At 42.0% G+C, this 23,858-nt stretch overlaps 1 protein-coding gene across 1 annotated transcript in view; it reads left to right on the plus strand.

The window, feature by feature from the left end:
• Nucleotides 1-23,858, plus strand: part of CHMP1B (charged multivesicular body protein 1B) — a 557,897-nt gene that overhangs the window by 36,417 nt on the left and 497,622 nt on the right. The window contains exon 2 of the mRNA XM_044057148.1: nucleotides 9,634-9,731. Coding sequence (XP_043913083.1) covers nucleotides 9,634-9,731 — 98 coding nt within the window. The remainder of the gene's footprint in view (nucleotides 1-9,633; nucleotides 9,732-23,858) is intronic.

The raw sequence follows: 23,858 nt of genomic DNA on the forward strand, positions 1-23,858 counted from the left end.
GCAACAAAGACCCAACTAACTGCAAGAAAAATTCTGCAGGCCTTGGGCTTCATGGCATCTTGCATACTACTAATACTATTTGCAAAGCTGCATATGAGGAAATACCCCAAAATCAACTGAAAGCAAGCAACACTATTTATTGTAGAACAATGACAAATCCAGGTTTAGCGCTTTCGTCTGATGATGAGGATGAGGGTCTGGAATGTTTCGAGAGAAGTCTGAAGAAGTACACTGATTTCTCATGGGAGAAAGTATGCTTAATTTGTGACATGATGTCACTAGTACTAGATTATAATTACATCTGAATCGAATCGTGTTTAACTTTCAAGACATAGCTTTATATGTTAGATATTTGGATGATATCTTCATTTTTGTGAATGCATCAGTGGAAAGACTACATATGTCCATTTCAGTAGTAATCATCCTGTCATCAAAGGGCAATGCATCGTGCAGCGAGAATGTCATCCAACAAACATATCTTGGAACTTGAATTAAATGTCATCACGTCTTGACAGTGACATATCTGGAAGGGTGTGTATACTCACTTATACACCTAACACCTATATAATTAAGGAAATTTTAGAGAGATATTGGAAAACATTAACCATCATGGAAAGATGTGTTTACAAGACAGCCCCAATATGAAGTTGTTATTAGTGAAAGCTAGCCATAACAAACAAGTTCTTAACATATACAAAGGTACATCCAAATGTGGAAATATATTAATTCGACCAAGGTTATAAAATTGGATGATATATGTCATACTACCATCAAATGCAGGACAGGTAATTGTTATACCAAGCAGGTGGTTTACATTGCTATATGCACAAAATGCAATGCACATTATATATATATAAGGCAACAGCAGAGAAGGGTGAAGACCATAACTTTGTTTTTCTATTATTGATCAAACTGATTCAACGAGACCGCCTGGTCTAAATGAGTTTATAAGCATCAAACCATTTTTTAGCCTATGTACATATATTTTAGCATACATTTTTTAATTATAGATATGTGGCATTATATTGTATCATAACTATGTTCACCATTTCATGTTCACCCATAATTTAGATATACATGATTTGAGTGGTTAGGGTGGTTTAGTTACAAATAATGTGGTGTATATATGTTTTATATGCATCAATTGCAATTTCTTAACTCTTATATTTATTCTTATATTTATATATTTAGTTTGTATATTTATTTATATTCATTCATTATTTCTTAATTCTTATGTATTTTATAAGTGTAACAGTTCATAGGTTGTTATATTAGTGAAGTATAAGTAAAGAGAGCTTTGTCTCTCTAATATTTTGACTGGTACTCAGAAAGCGCTAAACCTGGATTTGTCTTTGTTCTAGAAATTACAGTGGTACCTAAAAAACGTATGGTCTCAACACAGCCACAGCTTGGACGCAATGATCTCTCATTCCCTGCCTACAACAGGAGTTTCTATGGTGGTCACAGGCATGTCACCTCAACAAAGGTCAGCCTTTCACCTTGCCCCCAGCCAGGCAAACTGTGACAACAGATGCATCAGACTACACCTGGGGGGCACACATGGCAGGACAGTGCGTTCAAGGCGTATGGACTGCAGATCAAAGGAAACTGCACATCAATCAAAAAGAGATGCTAGCTGTACAGAATGCTCTGACAGCCTTCAAGAGTCTATTACATCCAGGACAACTTACAATAAAGACGGACAGCACCACAGTAATGTGGTACATAAACAAACAAGGGGGTACACACTCCTACCCTCTATGCAGGCAAGCAATGACTTTGTGGAACACAGCCTTGGCTTTCCAAGTTCAGTTACAAGCTCAATTCCTGCCAGGAAAGAAGAACACATTGGCAGACGACCTCAGCAGAAACATCATGGATCCCCACGAGTGGAAACTGGATCCACAAGTATTTGCAATGATAACTCAAAAACTGGGCCTTCCAGACATAGACCTGTTTGCCAGTCCTCAAAACTATCAACTAACAACATTTTGTACAAGGACATTTCACCATCAAGCTTGGAAAGTGGACGCACTCTCATTCATTTGGAAAATCCTGACAGTATATGCCTTCCCTCCATTGCCTCTGCTCACAAAGGTACTTCTGAAAGTCAGAAAGAGACCACGACTGATACTCATAGCCCCAGATTGGCCACGCCAGCACTGGTACCCACTATTGAGGAATATGACCCAGGGCCCACCTTGGATTTTACCACAAGTTACCCATTTGCTCGCACAGCAAAACAATCAGATTCTTCACAGCCAGCTCAAAACCTTAAATCTGGCTTCATGTTATATCACCTAAGCATCCAGCCAGCTCATCTTTCCCAAGCAGTTATGGATGTTATTCTGGAAGCTAGGAGGCCAAGCACCAGGAAGGCTTATTCAGACAAATGGAAAAGGTTTTGTGCCTGGAACCAAGCCAAAGGCCAAAACATAATTCAGCCTCACATGCCTCACATTCTACAGTATCTAACTGAGATGTTGCACAAAGGACTTTCTTTTTCTTCCATTAAAATCCATGCTTCAGCTATTTCAGCCCACTACAACATGGATCCACCATTGTTTTCGCATCCACTGCTAAGGCAGTTCCTCAGAGGGGCAAAAAACATTAGGCCCCAGAGGAGAGCACCTACACCTATATGGGACCTAAATTTTGTTCTGGAAAAACTTACACTACCTCCCTTTGAACCAGCTTTCTCTGCAGAACTACAGTTCCTATCATGGAAAACTGCCCTGCTGCTAGCAATAACTTCAGCTAGAAGAGTATCGGAGCTGCAGGCACTAATGGCAGTGGAACCTTTCCTCATTTTCCATCAAGACAGAGTTTCTCTATGAACTAATCCTTCTTTCATGCCTAAGGTGGTTTCCAGTGTGGCTTTAAATCAAACCATCCACTTATCCACCTTCTTCCCTAATCCACAGAACAAAGGAGAGAGACTCCTGCATTCCTTGGACATTCACAGACAACTTCGTTACTACTTGGATAAAACTAAGGCTTTCAGTAAATCTGACCAGCTCTTTGTATCCTATGCTACAGCTTCCCAAGGGAAGGCTATATCAAAACAAACCATTTCCAAATGGATAGGACATTGCATTTGTTTCTGCTATACCCACCATGGAAAACCAGTTCCTGCTACCATTAGGCCCCACTCTACCAGGGCAACAGCTACATCTACAGCCTTCCTCAGGGGGGTTCCAACCAAGGAGATTTTGGAAGCTGCAACTTGGAGTTCAGTACACACCTTTACCAAACACTATCACTTACCACTTTACTCTAAGACTAGGGCGGGCTTCGCCACTGCAGTTCTGCAGGGCCTTCTAGCCTCCACTAACCCTCTATGACTCCTCCACCCATCCTTAGCTTTGGGATTCTACCCAAGTGTGATGACTGCAGCAGGGTAACACGATGAGCATAGTACAGTTTTGTACCTACCATAAATGTAGATGTTTGAGTGTACACCCTGCTGCAGTTAAGGTTACCCTCCCTCCATCCCCTCAGATCTAACTGGCTCAATCTCTACAATACCTTCCTGATGTATTTGCTTATACCTGGAGGGATTTTGTGTTTGTGCAAAATTAACTCAATTTGGTACTAATTACTGACCACCTTTTTGGGGGCACCTGACATCTGGGGCAAGAAAAACTGAAGAAAATGGTGTTGAATGCATTATATATACCCCTGGCACACTGACGTCAGGGAAGAAGCGACAGCAACCGACGCCGGACCAAGACTTTGGAATTCCGGCCGACTGCGGGACTGCCTGACGGCAGGATAACCCAAGTGTGATGACTGTAGCAGGGTGTACACTTGAACATCTACATTTATGGTAGGTACAAAACTGTACTTTAATGTTAACTTTCTTACTATCCTGGGTCAGTAACTAATGAGCTGCAATCCTCACTGCTGACTCCAATGTGAAACTGTCACTTAAACACAGGAGTAATATTTCACAATTTTCCCCTAACAGCACAACAGGAACATGCTCTACAACTTGGGACTTGACTGTATACTTCTGTCCACCACTAATGTAACTCCTTATTACACACTTCAGAGCAGTATGTCCCAGTTTAAGACCTCTGATACACTCTCACTTAAGTTGAATTTCACATATCAAAACACTTTTGGGAAAGCCTGACACAGATTTCCAGCTGTGCCTCTTCCCCAAAATAATGCGGTAATGCTGCTGCCAATCGGTATGTCTTCGTGCCCTTCCAAAGGGGTACCCAATTATGAAAATTAAATATTATAACAAATAGTAACAAATGACCTGAGCAGCCAGGTTTTTGGAGCGGCCCTGGGAATTGTCAAAGCAAAAATAAGCAGTCCCAGTTCACTAAAGGAGAACACTGATTAACAGGCCACAATGTAAGTTGATAAAAATATTTAATATTGAGCAAAATGGTTAAAAAAATATAAAACGGGGAAATTCCAATAAACAAACAGAGCTCAGTCACCAGAAAATAAAGTCAATACTGTAGGATAGAAATCCAACATTCAGAAAAACTCTCTGATCTAACTGATTAGGTATAATTTCCCTAACTAACTAAAGAACACTGTTCCTGATCTAAACTAAATTAATATAACAGAGCAAAGGCAGGCTTACAGTTCTTGGTGAGTCCCTTTTAGTATCCACTGCGTAGTACATCTGAGATAACTGACTTCTAGCAAATGACTTCTGACTGTCTTCAGCAGGCTGTTGTTATAGACTAGCCTGTCAACTGTTTCAGTTCTTATGTTCATCTTATATTTTGAAAAATCAACTAATAGCTCTTTTCTAAAAGTTCCTTCCTGTCTTTCAGCTTCTGACAGTAACACATAGCAGCTGTCAATATTCTGATTGTATCTGAATCTGAGACAGTTTGCTTTTAGAATCTCTCTTCACAAACATGAGCAGTTAGAAATGCAAAGAGCATTGTTCAAGTCTTCAAAACACGCTGTACAAACAGATTATAAATCAACATGTAAAACTTTATTTGCAACATCATAGCCGGTCATGCTGGCATACAATACACAGATTAATCTGAAATTATGTACAAAACTTCAGCCAGATATGCTAGCACAGCTGACGGTGTCTAATTTCTTCACAATAACCCTTGCGTGCTTTTACCTCCACTTCTCCACCTTCTGGGTTTCACTCCCTCCTCCACTTCTCTTCAGCTTGACTTCTCTCTGCAGCTGTATTCTGCCATTCTTTTACCCTGTTACTTTTTTACTTTATAAGTGACTCTTCCTATCTGCATATACTTAAGGTTACCATACATCCAGGTTTCCTCGGACACGTCCTCTTTTTTGGGCTCCTGTCTGGGCGGTTTTTGAAAATTCTCTGATTTGTCTGGGTTTTAAAACCCGGACAAATTGAAAATTCTGCGATTTGTCTGGGTTTTAAAATCCGGACAAATCGCAGAATTTTCAAAAAACAGACATCCCTATTTCGGAGTCTTTCCTCCGCTTTTTTTTTTTTTTTTTTTTTTGATTGGCTCATATACCAGTATATGAGCCAATCAAAAAACGGAGCTCTGTTCAATGTGGAATTGCTTGATGTTCCGCATTGAACAGAAGAGGGTCCGCTGTTCGAGGTTTTGATTGGCTTGTATACCGGCATATGGGCCAATCAAAAATCCCCAAACATGGATCTTTTTTTTTTTTTTTTGCTCTTCAACCTAAGAGGGGAACAAAAAAAAAAAAAAGCTCTTTTAATTTTAGTCCTGCAAGAGTAAAGACCTTTTTTTTTTTTTTTTTTAACAGGACGAAATAATATGTGCTGGCAGCAGCACATATTTTTTCGTCCTCTTTTACATATAAACAATTATGGTAACTCTACATATACTAACCAACATGAAGTATGTATTTATTGTAATAGTTTTCTCCTATAAATCCATTACATTTCTTGCATTGTTTATTGGTTGTTTGTATTCAAACTTTGTGTGTTTTATTTAAGATTTTGTATTGGAATTGTGGATCTTTTCTACCCATAACTCAACTGAAACGGAGCATCTGCCCACATTCATTATGCTGGTTAACCAGTGCAATAAGTAAGTGAATAAATTCTTAAATTCACGGAAGGTTACTGCCCACCTTTGTCTCAGAACCTTGGGCTTTCATGGTAGTGGGGAATTTCACTGGTGCTCTTTGCCAGATGCTATAAGGCCCGCACTGTACACTTAGAGTTTAGACTTGATGTTTCAATATGTCATAATTTCCATACTGCAAGTCACATCTACAGCAGTGATTGCATTTTTGCTTTCTGTTACAAGGCAGTCCATTACAGCTTCATACTCCATTGGAGGCAACTATTTTGGATACTTCTGCTTTAAGGGTAGGACTGTTAAAGGTGTCATGATGCAGAAGACAGCCTTCACATCAGTATTGCAGAGATGAGGGCAGTTCTCTGTGTCTTCAAAGCATTTAATGACTCCCTGAGCCAACGTGTGTTATCTGTTTACTTTGATAATATGTCAGTAGTATGACACTTTAATAAGCAAAGGGAACCCAGTCCTACCCCTTGTATTTGGAAGTGAATCACACAATCTGACTGCTTTTTTTGGTATCTGACAATCCTACGTGGGAAGCTATCTCTTTTGTAAACAGTTTACCATTGTCTGTTGATTTTGCGTTAGTGGTTTGTTTATCTATTTGGTACTGCAGAAGATTTACTGTGACTGGAATAAGACCTGCTGCAAACCCTTTACCTCTCTGAGTATCAAGTGCCGCAGCTTGTGTGCCCTCATCCCTTCGGTAAATGAATGCCCCAGTGGATACTTTCTTCCAGAAATTGTCATCTGGACTGTTTTTCTAGTCTTGCATATTTCCTCTGATGGTGAAGTTCTTCTGGGAGGCAAACCAACCCAAGGCCAGAGTCATTTTGATGCCCCATTTTGACTTTTTCATGCATGGTTCCTACTGCTCATGCCTCACCTGCTGGAGAAACTCCTCTATCTCTATTCTTTCATGACCCCACTGTCCTATCCTTTGTTCATTTCCCATGTGTATCTCCATTCCCGACATCCTTCTGGTTAGTTTCTGTATTTTTATTTATGACCAGTAACCCAAGTTTTCCATTCGGGGTAGTACAGCTTATTGCACTTTTCCAGAGACCAAATCTGAACAAACTTACAGGAGTAAATGTACCCTTTTTTAATACAGGCTTCAGCACAAGGCCTTGACACTTTCTCATCTCCAGTGCCTTCAGTTTTTAAGTATTTTGCCCAAATCTTTGACTCTGAACTTAATCACACAAAGTCTCTTTAACAGCTGTTTGATTTTCATCAAGGAGCAAATTCTGGTCCTTAGCCTCCTTGAAGATCTGCAAGGCCTTTCTGGGATGTCTTTCTCTCAAGGTCACCTATTTGGGAAACAATTCCTCTGTGTGATCTTCACATTATGCTGGAGAAGCTGGCTAACTCTCCTTTTGAGCTTGCGGCTTCAATTTTTTATTTTGTAGAACTGTTTTTCTTGTAGTTATAACTTCAGTTTAAAAGAATGTCATCATTACATAAATTTTCAGTGGAACCAGCTCATTTCATAAAGATATGAGTATTGTTGCACACTAATTTCATTTTCTAGCTCAGAGATGAAATGTTACTCTCAGCCATTCCCTTCGTCTTCCCATTTCTTTCCCACTTAGTGTTGAATACTTTGATCCCTGTGTGGATGTGCACAGGCAGTTGAAATTTTGCATTGACCAGGCAAAATCTGCAAGGAAAGATTTTCTGCTATTTATTTCCTTTTTATATGAAAAAACTTGATTGTAAATTCTCTAAAGTGATTCTCGCTAAATGGCTTAGAGACTGCAACTCATAGTGACATGCTAAACACAGTACATCTCTTCCCTCTGCCCCAGGTTAACAGTCCCCCAGAACACTGGCTATCTTTCAGGCACTTTCTTCAGTGCAGCATTGGAAATATTTGTACTGCAGCTACCTGGTTATTTATGGACTGCTTTTACAAGGTGCTGTAAAGTGCATGTTCTATTCAGATCTGGGTTTTCTTTTGTAAGTGTTGTGGGTTTGTTTCTCATGAGGGAGGAGGGCACCTAGGTTTGAAAGTCTATCCTGTGATCAGGATTGGCATCTTGCATAAGGCATAAAAGATGCTGTAATAGATCTGGCTGAGCAGTTTCATCATTGCTGACATGTCAACCCACTTCAGTTTTCTTCTTTCCTTACTCAGTCTAGTAGCTAACATGTTCTTTTTGTTCCCTTTATGCAGCATGATAGAGGTCTCATGAGCAAAGTCTTTGCAGTACATTATGGAATGATGAATGTCTTACTAGCATGAAAATATAGGTGCTAAGCTGTCCTAATACCTACTGGTTTTAGTCCTGTTACTAAATGTGGTCATGCACTTCCACATATGTTATTATGTTAAGTGTACAAATTTTGTTTGTACTGTTTTATGGCATCACATGAAAAGTAAGTAAAACTTTTACTATGTTTCGGTCGGGAAGCTTCTATCGAATTCATTAAGTTCTGTGTGGTTCTGTTCATACAAATAAAATGCTTTCCTGGAGCCTAACCAAGTAAATGTGTGCATTCTTTCAACTCTTCAGAAGAAAATGCTTCAAAGATTATTAGGCCAAAGCAAAAGACTGTTTAAAGAGATAAGTGTTTAAGTTTACCTTGAAAGTTTCTCAGTAGCCAAGTCCATATTACGCAGGAAAAATAATTTCATGTGGCAGAAGACATATGGCTGTGGGTGCAGAAAGGGGACAATCTGTTTTGCAACTATTGCCTTTGTTTACAAGGTGAGCGTTTTCCTAAACTGTATGTGGGATTTTGTTTTTCTTTGTTGATATTGCAAACGTAAATTGAGTATTTCCCTGACAGCTTCAGAACTCTTGCTTAAAATCTTTTTTTTTTTCTAACCAAGTAGTGGATTTCTTTATTGAACATCAGTGGTATCACATCCAATGTTAGTATCTCTGTAGAAGTGTGGTATATATATTAACAAAGAATGGCTGTACTCCTGATTTTTTCATACCAAATCAGTGAAATCTTTTGGTGGTAGATGATGATGGTAAACATTTAATCAGATTTTAACTGTTTTGTCCATTGTTGAACCATTGTGTTTACATTGTATTTAATGAGCGTTAAAATGAGCTAATCTTCTGAAGGTGCTTTGTGACTTCGTGCTTTTGAGTTTCAGTACTATAGACAATTTTAACAGACCCATTAAATGTTTGTGAAATATTTAAATTGTGAATCTTGAACCTCTGTTTTTTCTAGACTTTTTTTGTTTTTGTAGTGGTAAAAAGTAGCTTAATAAATAGGTACTGCTGTATTCCAGCTGAAATGGTCCTTCCTCAGCAGTATAATTATGCTGTATTCCTTGTTTCCATAGTAATGTGCTAGTTTAAATTCCCATCAACTTGATTTATGTTACTATTGTATCATCTTTCTGAGTGGAAACAGAAGAAATGACATTGGCTAGTGGCTGGCAGAACACTAAGTACTGGTCAGCGCATTAACACGTTAAATTTAGAGTTTTAACTCTGTAAGAGGAAGATTTTGCATAGTTTTTGTGGTGCTTTATTATTACAGTTTCATTTTTAAGCCATTCATTTGGGAGCATCAGTCAGCTGATTTGCGATAAGCACAAAATATGTTTAATGGTCCTTAACCAGTGTATTAGAACATTTGTTTAACTTGAAATTTGCAGCAAAAGAACTGAACAGAAATGCTAAAAAATGTGATAAAGAAGAAAAGACAGAAAAATCAAAAATTAAGAAGGTAGGAAAAGTTGTTTGCTTTTGAGAAAATAAGTATATGGGATGTTTGTTTACTCAACCATGTGTGCATTGAGCAACATTTGTAGAAGCATCTTGGTAGATGAGTTGCAATAAAACAAAATTTCAATTTAAGAATGTTCAGAAGTTGATAAACTTACAGGGTTTGATCAAAATGGGTTTTAGATGGCTACATATACACTGTTCACCTAATAGAAAGTGAATTTACAACAAAATGAAATATTTTGAAAAACGTTATAGTATTCATTTAAAATAGAACAGCAGTGTTAAAGCAGGTGAAAGTAAGGAAGTAACAGATGATGGTATGATTTACCAAGCATGCGACTGCCCTCAAAAGAAGCTGTAGTTTTATGACAAGGAGAATATAGCTTAAAAATTAGGAACTGAAAAAAATTAAAAATTCTGAATGGGACCAGATCAGGTTATGAAAGTGGAATTAACTTCAAGCATCAAAATAAGGTGCAAGGCCTTTTAGAAGTGATTTAACCTCTTAACTTGGGACTTAGTAATCCTGGGACGCATCAGCTGTGCCAGAATGTGCAGTAATGTCTATGCTTTCTTCTTTTTTAGTTTAAAAATGATAAAACCTAGATTTTGAAATAAAAAAGGAAACCTTCCCAATTCCTCAAATATTGAGGGTTTATTGTTTCATTAGAACAGTTTTCTGCCTAACAGAAAAATTACCTCAAAGTTAAAAAGAAAGCATGATGTCAGAATGATCATGGAAGTGAGATGATGTGCTCATTGTTGGCATGCAATCTCGCTTTTCATACTGCCATAGGAAGAGACACCAAATCTTAAATCTCAGGATTTGCAAGCAGAAACGAGAGCATTGTGGAGAAAAAGGTCCCCAGATAGTTCCAGTAGTAGGAGTAACAGGACTAATAAAGAATTTACAGTTATACTTAAATGTGCACGTAATCCTATATGAACTCCAGAAGGAGATGATTCTGGGCACACTGCGGGTGCTAAGAAGAGCACTGTTGGCTTAATGTTAAAGACTAAATCAGTACTGATTTCATGAACTTTATGCCCTGACTTGGGAATGGGACACATTCTTGTCAAGGTATGTTTTAAAAAAAAAAAACTAAATTAAACTGAGTGACAGATCATATAGTAGCATGTAATGTCTAGTTTGTCCTTAACTGCTAGTCTGGTATAAATAACCTGTCTGGCAGTTGGTGCAGAGGGTTAAGGCTGTAGTTCCTGTAGTACAGGGTTTGATTCTCTCAGCTTCCATTTGCCCTGCTGTGTGACCTTCAAGTCTCTTAACCTTACATTGTTCCTGTGTCATCCTTTAAAAAGGACTTTGTGCCCAGTGAGCCTGCCTGATTAAAAATGGGTATAATGTATTATCACTTGTTTAAATGCATCTGATGTCAATGATTACTCTGGTCTTTTGACAGTTAAGAGATTGCCAAATAAAGGTGATGGCCCATTCTTCAGACCTAGTTTTCTCTCTCTGACTAACAAAAAGAAAAAAGTGCTTAAAATTCTCTCCCCGCACCACATAAACCTATGAGCAGTGTTACAAAATTCATTGTGCCCAGCAACAGTCCTTTTTTTTCTTTTAGTAAAAGACCATGATTAGGGAGGACCACATAAATAAACCTGTTGATTGTCTTGGAAAATGTACTGCCAATCCAAAGATTAGTCATTATTTCATCATAAAGGCAAGCAGTTGGAAGCAAAATAGGAATGGGTTGGGGTTAGAGTGCCTGAGAAGACGACAGTGAGGTAAACAGTAATATTAAAATATTGCTTTCAGTAGATCAGTGTACTTGCTCTGTCTTAATGAAACAAAATTCTTAGATTGTATAGTTTCAGCAAGTGTAATACTTTGAATTGCCGGTTTTCTGAAGTAATTTAATGATTGTGTTTGTATGAGAAAAAAGGTGAAATGTATTACTGTACCCAGAATTGTTTTAACTTTATCATGGCCAGACGAGAGAGAGCCAATCAGAAAGTGGATAGTTGTATTGAATGGGGTGACAGTCTGTGGTGTGTACAAAAACAGTTGATCCCAGAAGTCATTTGATTGAATTTAAATGATCGTTGATCTTACTTTTTTCCATTTAGAAACAGTTGTCTTTTTGTTTACACAAGAACAGCTGCCAGTGACTCATTTGTTTGCAGTTTAACACTGAACTGTGTATTTAAGTATGCGAAGCTTGACTACACAGACTGTTTAAATATACTTTACCAAAGTTTCTGTGACCTTTAAGTTAGTATATTTATGGTCCAGTGATGGGGACAGGTGGACAAAGCCCCAGCGTGGAGGAATAGCAGAGCCAGGGCTTGCACCTCCTTGCAGAAAACACAGTTTTTTAATTCACTACTGATTGCAAGCATTCCTTGACTTGAAGAACTTACGCAGCACTTTAGTGGTACTTGAGCAGATGTTCTTCATGTTTCACTGTTGCAGTCATTACATTTGGGTTATCTGCCTGCAGGTAGACCTCAGCTGACCTGAATACCAGAGTCTTGGATTCCTGCATCGGATGCTGTCTCTTCTTCCATGATGTTAGGTTGTCTGGGGTGTAAAACATGCAGCCGATGCCATTACATCAGTCTTTCTTGCTGCGCGGTGCCCGAAGCAGAAGCAGTTTGCAAGTGCCGGTTGGCCGACTCATGAAATTTTCGTTTTCGAGTTTCAGAACCGAAGTCTTTGAAAAAAGCTAAGTACCCCGTTGGGGATCCTTTTTCTTGCTCTTAACCAATGTCAGTAAAAGTTAACAATTGCCTTACCTATGGAAAGCAAATACCTCATAAAGATTTTAATTCGTACTGCATTCCTTGCTTAGGCTTAGACCACGACGTCCCTTGCTGTCACTTTTATGCCTTATTCAACCCCCGAATGATTCGTCGTCTATTTTTGCAGCAAATTATTTTGGTACTCTGTTTAACTATCCAGAAATGGCTTCGATAAGCCATCTGACTACTGATATTCAGAAAAAATGTAAAGCTAAAGACAGACTGCATAGGTCCAAAACTGCAGATGACGCTTCCGTTAACCTAGTCGCCAGTTCGCCGGTACTTAGTGAGGTGCTTTTGCAGCCCCTGATACCTGCTACTTCAGATTCGCAGGCCTCTACTGAGACCCATTCGGAGTCCGGTATGCCGCAAGATGCTTCTTCAACTATGGAACTTACGGATGTCTCTACCTTGAATGGGTCCAGAGCCACTGTGCAGGCACCGGCTTCTGAGGGTGTATTCGGGCTTACAGGTTTGCATTTCAAACCAATGCCATCTTCTTCATCAAGGCCTAAAACTCGACCCATGCCTAGAAAACAGAGGTCCAAACCACATGGTCAGGCCCATATGCCTAAAAAACAAATGCTTAGAATGGCTGAAGACCTTATTACTTTAATTAGGGGAAGCCAGCCTTCCCCCTCTAAGAGACCTAGAACTGATTTTCCTTCTGATCAGGATTCTGAAATTTCTGTTTTTTTTCTGATTACCAGGATTTGCCCTTATCTACCTATGAGGATTTTGATGCAGAGGATTCCATTCCCTCTGATTTCCCTCCAGAAGATTTTTCTTTTGGTGAAACCTTGCACACTCTTAGGGAGCATTTCTGCTGAGAAAGCCAGGATTACTCTGACTCCAAAAAGAGGCTTAGGGAATTCTTACTCCTCCCTCAACACAGGCCTTTAGCTATCCCTCTTGTTCTGGACATTGTAAATTATGCCTTCTTGGAATCTAGCCTGGCCCCAGACACTTTACCACCAGCTCCCAGAAAACCTGACAGGTATTAGAGTACCTGCCTCTCACAAGTTCCTCTTCAAGAATCCTACTGCAGATCCAGAGACCATTTCCCAAGGACCAAAAGGTATTAAGGGTACTGCTGCCAAAAACCCTATCCCCTCTGACAGAGATTCCAGGGTCTTGGACAAATGAGATAAGAAGGTATACACTTCTGCTACATTGGCCATTAGGGCCTTAAATTGCCAGCTTCATATGTTAAAGTATCAGCAGCATATTATGGGACTACTTAAACAGACAATGATATTGATTCCTGACTGTGCTGAACATAAAGAATTTCAGGATTTAATGCATTCTGCTGAACAAGTTGGTAAACATACTTTGCAATGTGGTTTTGACTCTTTAAAACCATCTTGCAGGGCTGCTGTCACTGGGTCTGTACTTAGAAGGCATGCTTGGCTTAAGGAGCAAAGCTTGCCAGATTATATTAAAGCTAAATTACTGGATGCTCCCTTAAACCAAGACCGCCTGTTTGGCAACAAAGCAAAAGAAGTCCTTAAAAAAATTGAGGAAAAAGCTAAATCTATGCAAACTGTTAAAGATTTCCTGCAAGTACAGCCTCTCAGATTTAGTAGGCATTGGCCTTCTAAGAATTGGTCCTTTCCAGTCTCTTCTAGGCCTTCTCAGTCCAAACCCAGGAACAGCAGACCACCTAGGCTCCAATCTCAGGCTACACATACGCCTAAGCAGTGGGGGGCTCCCACTTCCAAAGCTGGAAGTAGTAAGACACCCCCTATGGAAAAATTTCACAATGACTTGACCTTAACTCTTCCAAGCCCTGCTCAACTGCCTGCTCCCTTAGGAGGAAAGCTTGCCCTGCATGCAAAAAACTGGAAACTCATTACCCAGGACAAATGAGTTTTAAATATAGTTTTCCAAGAATACAGATTCCACTTCCACACCTTACCAACCCCAAACGGTTTGCCAGACCTACCCCCAAATCAGTGGGCAGAGGCTCAACAGCAGGTTCTCTCTCTTCTAAGTATCAGGGCTATTCAACCTGTCCCAGCAGAAGAAAGGGGACAAGGTTTTTACTCAAGACTTTTCCTGGTACCCAGAAAAGACAACTCCTGACGTCCTATCCTGGACCTCTCTATTCTAAACACCTTTTAGGTAATCCCAAAATTCAAAATGCTAACACTTCAACAGCTGCTTCCTATGCTGGGCAAAGATGCCTGGTTGGCAACCTTAGACTTAAAGGAAGCGTACGTGCACATTCCAATAAGGGAGTCTTGCAGGAAATACCTACGCTTCAGAGCAGGCTCCATGCACTATCAGTTTTCTGTACTTCATTTTGGCTTATCTACTGCGCCCAGGGTATTCACAAAGTGTCTAGCTCCAGCCATTGCATTTTGCAGGCAGAGAAATATTCAAATATACCCATACCTGGACGATTGTCTGATTCGGACAGAAAGTCAGGACATGCTATTAAAACATCTGGCATTTATAAAGAAACTTCTAACCCCACTGGGGTACATCATAAATGAAAAGAAATCTCATCTAGTACCCTGCCAACAGATTGTATTCCTGGGAGCAAGCTTCAACACAACTTCCCAGGTGGCTTACCTCACGCCAGAGAAACAAGTTTATTTGACAACCTCCTTCAAACTACTGGCCACAAAGACCCAGCTATCTGCAAGGAAAATCCTGCAAGCCCTGGGGTTCATGGCCTCTTGCTTTCTATTAATTCCATATGCAAGACTGCATATGAGGAAACTACAATGGTATCTAAAAAGCCTATGGTGTCAACATTCTCAGGACCTGGAATCAATGATTCCTATCCTTCCTTGTATAAAGACAGAGTTCCTTTGGTGGGCAGAGGCCTGTCACCTCAACAAGGGGCTCCCTTTTAATCTACCCCCTGCCGCCCAAACCTGACTACAGATGCATCAGACTATGCATGGGGGGCTCACTTGGCAGGGCTGTGCATTCAGGGCAAATGGAACCAGAGTCGGATGCACCTGCATATCAACCAAAAAGAAATGTTAGCTGTACAGAATTCCCTGACAGTCTTCAAGGACCACATCCTTCCAGGACAATTATTGGTAAAGACAGACACCACCACAGTTATGTGGTACATAAACGAGCAGGGGGGAACTCACTCGTACTCTCTCTGCAGACTAGCCATGGCTCTGTGGAACACAGCCTTGAGCTACCAAGTGCACCTACAAGCTCAATTCCTGCCAGACAAGCTAAATTCACTGGCAGATGACGTAAGCAGAAATCTCATGGATCCACACAAATGGAATCTGGAACCAAAAATATTCAACCTCTTGAGAAACAAACGGGGGACTCCAGAGATAGACCGGTTTGCCCCCCCCCCCCCCCCAGGACTAGCAATTGGACAAATTCTGCACAAGGACTCCCCACAGTCAAGCTTGGAAAGTGGATGCCCTGTCCTTTACCTGGGAAAGCCTCTCGGTTTATGCCTTTCCCCCTCTGCCTCTCCTCTCGAAGGTTCTGCTAAAGCTCAAACAGGACAAACCAAGGGCAATTCTTATTGCACCAGACTGGCCTTGCCAGCACTGGTACTCCATCTTGCACAGCATGATACTGCTGGATCCATGGCACCTACCTCAGACACCTTCCCTGCTGTCCCAGCAGGTGCGCCAGATTCTGCACCCTCCGCTTCAAACCCTGAGCTTTGCAGCCTGGCTAATTCCTTGAGCTCTCAAATAGCATCCCTCAATAAGCAGGTGCTAGAGGTCATTCTGGAAGCAAGGAGACCTAGTACTAGAAAGTCCTATGCTGAATAGTGGAAAAGATACTGTTCCTGGAGCCAGACCCAGGGTATGGGCACTACGGTGCCCGGTTTACCTCATATTTTTCAGTACTTAACAGAAATGCTCCACAAGGGCCTAACCTTCTCGTCAATTAAGATTCATGCCTCTGCAATTTCAGCACATGATAATACTGAACCTCCCCTCTTCTCTCACCACCTGTTAAAGCAATTCCTCAGAGGGGCTAAAATGTAAGAACCCCCCCCCCAGGCGAGCCCCTACTCCAGTCTGGGACCTTAACTTTGTATTGGAAAAGCTCACTCTCCCTCCATTTGAACCAGCTGCAGAGTTGAAATTCTTTTCTTGGAAAATGGCCTTCCTTCTAACCATCACTTCAGCAAGAAGAGTGTCTGAATTACAGGCCCTCATGGCAGTGGAGCCCTTCATTATCTTCCATGCAGACAGGGTTTCCCTCAGGATCAACCCTTCCTTTATGCCCAAGGTGGTTTCTAGTGTGGCCCTAAATCAGTCCATTCATTTGCCTACCTTTTCCCCTAATCCACAAAACAAAGGAGAACGAATTCTGCACTCTTTGGATGTGCACAGACAACTTAGATTTTATTTAGACGGGACTAAGCCTCTCAGAAAATTTGAACAGCTGCTAGTTGGCTTTGCTGCAGGGATAAAGGGGAAGTCCATTTCAAAGCAAACCATTTCTAAATGGATATCCCATTGCATTCATTTCTGCTATAAGCACCATGGAAAACCTACCCCACAAGGGATAAGATTACATTCCACCAGGGCTGCATCTACCTCTACAGCCTTTCTCAGAGGGGTCCCTACCAGGGACATCCTAGAAGCTAATACCTGGAGCTCTGTTCATACCTTCACCAAGCATTAACACATGCCTATTATTTTTTTTATAAATCCAGAGCTGGTTTTGCCACTGCAGTATTGCAGGGCTTAATAGCTGGTCCTAATGCTCTCTAATTTCCTCCTCCCTTCCTTAGCTTTGGGAATCTACCCAAATGTAATGACTGCAACAGGGAAACACGAAGAACATAGTACAGTTGTGTACACTTACCATAAATGTCGATGTTTGAGTGTATTCACTGTTGCAGTCCTGGTTACCCTCCCTCCAGCCCCCTGACTTCTCTTGGCTCTACCTTTCCTCCTTCTTTGGTGTATTTGAGCTGTCTGGTGTATTTGCATTTTGTTGGAGGTGTAACATAACATATAATTGCATCCCGTTATGGGGGCATCTGACATCTGGGGCAAGAAAAACTGATGTAATGACGTCTGCTGCATGTTTTATACCCCTGATGACCTGACGTCATGGAAGAAGAGACAGCATCCGACGCAGGAATCCAAGGCTCTGGTATTCAGGCCGGCTGAGGGCTACCTACAGGCAGATAACTCAAATGTAATGACGAACATGTACATTTATGGTAAGTGTACACAACTGTACTTTATGTTTGAGCTAATAAAGCAGATCCTTTAGAAACTGGTAAGTTTTATGTGATGTAGCAGTCAGTGTGTGAAAGCATATCACACACAGTCATGTTAACACAGTTAATTTGCAGTCAATATAGCTTGTCTGAACCAGTGTGTGTATGTTTGCTTGTGTGTGGGGTCCAGTATAGCTTTGCTGGTCTGTGTAATGGGAGTCGCATCATGTGGGTCTGTTTACAGTACTTGGGAGCATGTATGGGGGAACCAAAACCCTTCACTTGTAGGAGTAGTCTGGAGTAAGAGACCCCTTGTCAGATGTAATACTCTGTTTTTAGATGTTTTGCCTAGTAGTGAAGTTCACAAGAAAAAGAAACAGAAGTTTCATCATACAGCTGAAAATCAGATTGTGTATAAGGCTGATATGGTTTTCTTTGTTGAATGTTCTGCAGGCAGATAATTTTGGTGGTTTTGTTCCCATCTGTGGCTCTAGTGCTAGTTTGGCTAGAGGCCTTTTGGTTGTTTGAGTAAATGATGAGGAATTTAATGAGGTTGACACCGAGTTCAGCCACTGATTCGTCAAACAGTGAACATGAGCTCAAGCCCAAACAAGTGTTCACTTTTCCTCAGTTGATTGATAGCTTTAGTGGTATTTTTACTTTGGATTAGTTGGAACTACTCCAGAGCTAGGTGGGGTATCTAACTTTATAGAGTAAGACATTCCCAGTTCTGTGCCAGCCCCCCCCCCCCCACCACCACCACCATTATCAACATTGGAAGATGCTTATAAAGCTGCTGACTGACACCAGTATCTATTCCAGTAGTCCCTAAAAAAGCTCAGCAAATGTTTTTAGTCTCTCCTTGGATGTGATGGGTCTCTATGACCCAGCTACCTTCTCAAATAAAAAGTTCTTGGCTTCATCTAATCCAGTGCCCACTGATAGAGGGAAATGGTTAGGTCTTTAAAAGCTAGATTACTAGAAAGAGCCATCCTTTTGCATTAGAGTGTTAAATTATCAAGGCTATGTATGGAAAGTTATTTTACAGTGTGTGTACAGTTTAATGATTTTGCTGTATCCTTATGTGCAGTGCAAAAGTCTTCTAATGAATGAAACTGTTTGTAGTTTGACTCTGGTTTTGAAACATGCTTTGAGAGGTGTACTTGAATGTGCAGATACAGTCTGAAGAAATGCTGCTGCTTCTGTTCTAAGACAGTATGAGATTTGGAATGCACCTTGGGTTTGGGCTGTCTGCTACACAGATTGTCGAACAGTAGGATGATATAGGCAAATTAATGTATGGGGTATCTGGGATGATTGATGTATCCATGTTCTCACTAAACAAGGCACATTTCCTTTTGAAGAGCAGAACAAACAAAAATCCCGGCCATCCAAAAGTCAGGGATCTAAAAGTAAATTACAAGATTCCTTTCCAAAAAAAGCATCAAGCCACAGCAAAAAGAATGACTATTACAAGTCACAGAGCACCCCTACTCCCAGCCCTTCTTTCTCTTACTCTTTCTTCCAAGTTCTTCCGCACCCCTGCAGCCTGACTGCAAATAGTCTTAGATAAATGGGTTCCAAGAATAATTTGGAGAGGATACACTTGGAGGTGAATAGAAAATCCACCCCCCCCCCTTTAGGGAAATTCCCCCACACTCAAGAGACTAGACAGAGCTGTTTCTTCCAGTGTTCCATCTCATAGTAGAAGCATGGGATTATAGAACCAGTGCAAGCAATACACAAAGGCAATCTTTTTGGTACCCAAAAAGGAGCACTCCTGGAGGCCTACCCTAGATTTCTCCTTTCTAACCACTTTTGTAAAAGTTTTGAAATTCAAAATGCACACCTTACAGGCAGTCCTAGGATGGCTTCTGGATCACTGTTTAATGGTGACGTTAGATTTCAAAGATGCTTACCATCATGTTCCTATTGCTCCCAATTTCAGGAAATTTTTGAGATATGCTAAGTCTGGCTTACATCATCATTTTTTTAATTACCATTTGAACTATCTCTTGTACCTGGAGTGTTTACAGAGGTTTGGGTACTTCTTCAGGGCCTTAGGAATCCACATTTTTCCTTATTTAGAAAACTTGCTGATTTGTGCAGATTCTATATCCAGGTGTTTGGAGTCCTTATACAAAGCTGCTTCCCTCCTTTCATACCTTGGCTTAAAATTGAACCTTCAAAAGTCCTTCTTTGCACCCTGTCAGTGAATTGTTTCCCCCTGGGTTCTGGAGAGTCCTAGTGAAAAGGTGGACTTTCCTGCCAAAAGACAAAGTTATGACTTATCAGGACATTTTCTTGAATTTTCTCTTCTAGACATCTGTCAGCATTGTAAGTTTCATGGCATCGATGATCCACATGATACCACTTGCCAAACTACACAAAAGAAAAATTAAGTCTAACGTATAGAGCCATCTCCAACCCAGAATTGTTGAACATGCTCCATTTTAGCAAAACCAAATCTACTCGAGCTACACGCTCTAGGGATATAAACCTCAACACAACAATGAATAGAACATGCTGGAGGGACAGATTCCCTTTGCAGAGACATCCCTTACTATGGAACAGGGTCCCGATCTACATAAGACAGAGCCCCTCACTATCACTCTTCAAGAGGAACCTTGATGAGTGGATGGGTAACAGAAAGTTCACACCGGGGATCACACCAACAGCACTACTAGATAGGGGCCAAGGGTACTAGCTGCTAGTACAAGGGTCTAGGGAACTACTAAAGGGGCGGTGAATACCGCACAACGTGGCTGGGCTAATGTATGCCTTCGGGCAGATAGCTCAGTACCAACCTATGAACCTATAAGTGGTACTTGAAGAATTGTTAGATCCAGCACCTTTATCCCTCCAATTTCCAGGTACTGGTCCTGGGATTTATGAAATGAGAAATGCAGTGGTGAAGGGATCAACTGTCTCTGAATCCAAGACTCCATTTCTCTCTTCAAACCTCAGTCCAATCTGTCAAGATGGACTCTTCAGGATTTATTTGGGGAGCAGTGTTCATGGGAGTTAAAGTGCAAGGCTTGTGGCGTTCTCAGGATACACCAAAGCACATAAATGTAAAGAGATGTTGACAGTGATTCATGCCTTAAAAGTTCTTCACCACTTATGAACTACAGGTCCTCTTCTAGTGGTAGCAGGCAGCACTGCCGTGATGTGGTACCCTAAACAAACAAGGTGCTCCAAAGTCATACCCTCTTTGCTGGTTGACATTGGTGGCCAGGTAGCTGGCTGTACAGTATCCTCTGACTCTTCAGGCACTGTGCATACCGTCAGAGCTAAACACAGTGACAGGCAGTCTAAGCAGGTACTCAACAGACCCTCATGAGTGGAAGCTCCATGTAGAGGCCTTCTAGGACTTTCCCAGATGAGGGGAACACCTCAAGTAGATGTGTTAGCCTCCTTTCAAAACAGACAGCTGAAAAATTGATGTAATGGGATCCTATCTCGCCTACATTCATAACTGATGGGTTTGGAGCCGATCCGTCGGCTCCGACTCGGCCACTATATACTAGAACGAAGTCTCTCATTGGCTGGGCTACCCCTTATCCCAGAATGCACCACGCCTGCTTTCCCAGATCTCGTTTGCCGCTTTTCAAGCTGGACATGGTCTCGACTTGGCTGGAACTAAGTGTATTTTCTTGACCTTTTTGGTCTTTTTGGCTAGGGTTTCTGTCAGCTTTTAAACAGCTGTTTTAACAGCTTTGTGAGCGTTTGTGGTCAGTTTTGTGAAAATTTAGATTTTATTTTTTTTTAGCGCTTCTAGTGTACTGGGCAAGGCCCGTTTGAGTTAGAGGGCCTTTGCCCTTATTGTGCGTTTACATATTCTTTTCTTGTTGTGTGACTGAATTAGTTTCGGGCTAAGCCCATTTAAGTTAGAGGGCTTTAGCCCACATATTACCTTACTTCTGACCTGTTGTATTGGGCTAAGCCCTTTTAAGTTAGAGGGCCTTAGCCCATTTATTAGTTTACCTCTATTTTTTTTTAGCTATCTGTCTCCTGTTCTTCTACTGTACTCAAAATGTCTAAGGAGCAGAAATCAGGTTTTAAAAAGTGTGCAAAATGTAATTATAAAATGTCTATTACAGACAGTCATGCTGTTCATGGTACTGTTTAGGGCCTAAACATCTACAGGATACTTGCAGTGTGTGTCACGCTTTTTCTTCCAGGGTTCTCCAGGAAAGAAAAAACAAGCTGATGCTTAGGGGTCTTATTAAGCCTTCATTTGAGGAAGCATTAGCTTCATCTCTAGCTTCTAAAAAGAAGAGATCGTCGGCTCCGACCAGTCCGTCAGGCCCGACACCCAAGAAGCATAGATCGTCGGCTCCAACCAGTCCGTCGGACCCGACAGCTAAGAAACATGGATTGACTTCTTCTTCCTCGGCTCCAATGGCTTTGGAGCCGATGGCTGAAGGGTCTGCCTCGGTGCTTCTTCCCTCGCCTCCATTGGTGTCGGAGCCGCAGGTTAGTGCATCGAGAGGCCAATCACCTACTTCGGCTCCTTTGGTCTCGGAGCCGTTGGAGGTGTGCAGCTCAGACTCTTCCCCCTTGGCCCCGGAGCCTCCTTCGGCGCCGACACTGTTACAAACGGTTCCAGTCTCGGATCCGATAGTGTTGGGACCCTTTCGGAGCCAATCCTGCTTTATCGGAGCCGAGGCAGAAGTCTTCTCGGCCCCAGTCTATTTCCTCCAAATCCTCTAGGTTGTCGGATTCGGATTTGGATAGTGTTATCCAGAGGCTGTTCCAGTCCCCAGTTTTTACTAAAATGATCTCTGCTCCAGCCCACTCGGCTTCGGAGCCAATTCCACATTCCGTGCATTTGATTCCTCCTCCGACCCCTTTGGAGCCGTTGGAGTCGGTGCGGGTAGAACGCAGCGGAATCGTCCAGTCGGAGCAGGGACCCCCTCGGAGTTTCTCTGCTCCGACCTTCATTCCTACCCTGTCCTTGGTGTCAGGGCTTGGTACCGGGTCTTCCTCGGCGGGGGCCGAGGGCAACACTGTGGAGCTCGCCTCTTTGATGCCCAGTCTTCCCCTCGGAGCATCGGCCGCAGGTATTCCCGGTACCGCCGTGGTCTCTCAGCAAGTGCCCTCTGCAGAGTCTGGAGGTCCTGCTTTTGAGGCCATGAGGAGTGCGCTGGCCATGACCTTGCCGGTTCAGCAGGTTTCTACCTCACCGTCCCAAGTTTTGGGTACTGGTGCCTCTGGAGACATTCTTTCCCACGACAGTGGGGCCCCAGGGCCTGAGGATACCCCCTTAGAGGGTTCCCTTCTTCCAGGGGGTCCTTATGAATCTGCTTCGGATGAACCCTCAAGGAAGAAACTGTGTAAGAGGAAGCACATTGATTCCCAAGATGAATCCGTCACTTCAGATACTGACCTCGATGATATGGAGGGGTCCCCTAAATCGTCCTTCGATGACGTCTCCTTCTCGGATATCCTTGAGATCTTGAGACAGAGAGGCGATTGGCAATCCAAAGCCCCTACCGCTGAGGAGTCAGTCTTCCTCAAGGCCTTCGGGGCCCAGCCCTCCTCCTCCTGGGTGTCTCCACACTTCGACGAGTTATTAGATCTAATCTCTCTGAGGATGTGGGAACATCCTGATACAGCGGAACCGGTGCCTGCCAGGCCTAATAAGTTTCTTTCAGCCCCTCCCCAGAAGGAATTCCTCACTAAGGGTGTTGCAGTTGATGCTATGGTGGTGGCATCTGCCACTCAGCAGGACGTGGCAGAGGCTTCAACGTCTATTCATCCTCCTAATAAGGATTCTAGGAGCATGGATAGGTGGAAGCGCCCTTTCTTCAGCGACCATTACCCTGCGGTCGCTGAACTATCTCTGTCATTTTACAAGGCTCCAAAGGGACCTCCTCAAGGAGTTAGGAGAGTCTCTTGCGGGTAATCTTCCTGAGGCGTTAGCACAGACCGTGGCCCAGATGACTATCCTATCTTCTATTGTCAACTCGTCCATGAGGCTCATTTCCTATGCAGCCAAGAGAAGGAGGTAGAGCAGCTGGCACAGGAGTGGCTCTTAGGAGACAAGCCTGGTTACGCTTTGTGTCCACTCGCCAAAGGCCTTTAAGTCTTCCTTCGCTGGCGCCCCTTTGATGGGTCTTCTTTGTTTGGACCCAAGGTGAAGGACACACTTACTCAGTGTGAGCAGGAGGG

This window comes from Protopterus annectens, chromosome 15.part0 (assembly GCF_019279795.1).
Source record: "Protopterus annectens isolate FY-2018-M chromosome 15.part0, PAN1.0, whole genome shotgun sequence".
Lineage (NCBI taxonomy): Eukaryota > Metazoa > Chordata > Ceratodontiformes > Protopteridae > Protopterus > Protopterus annectens.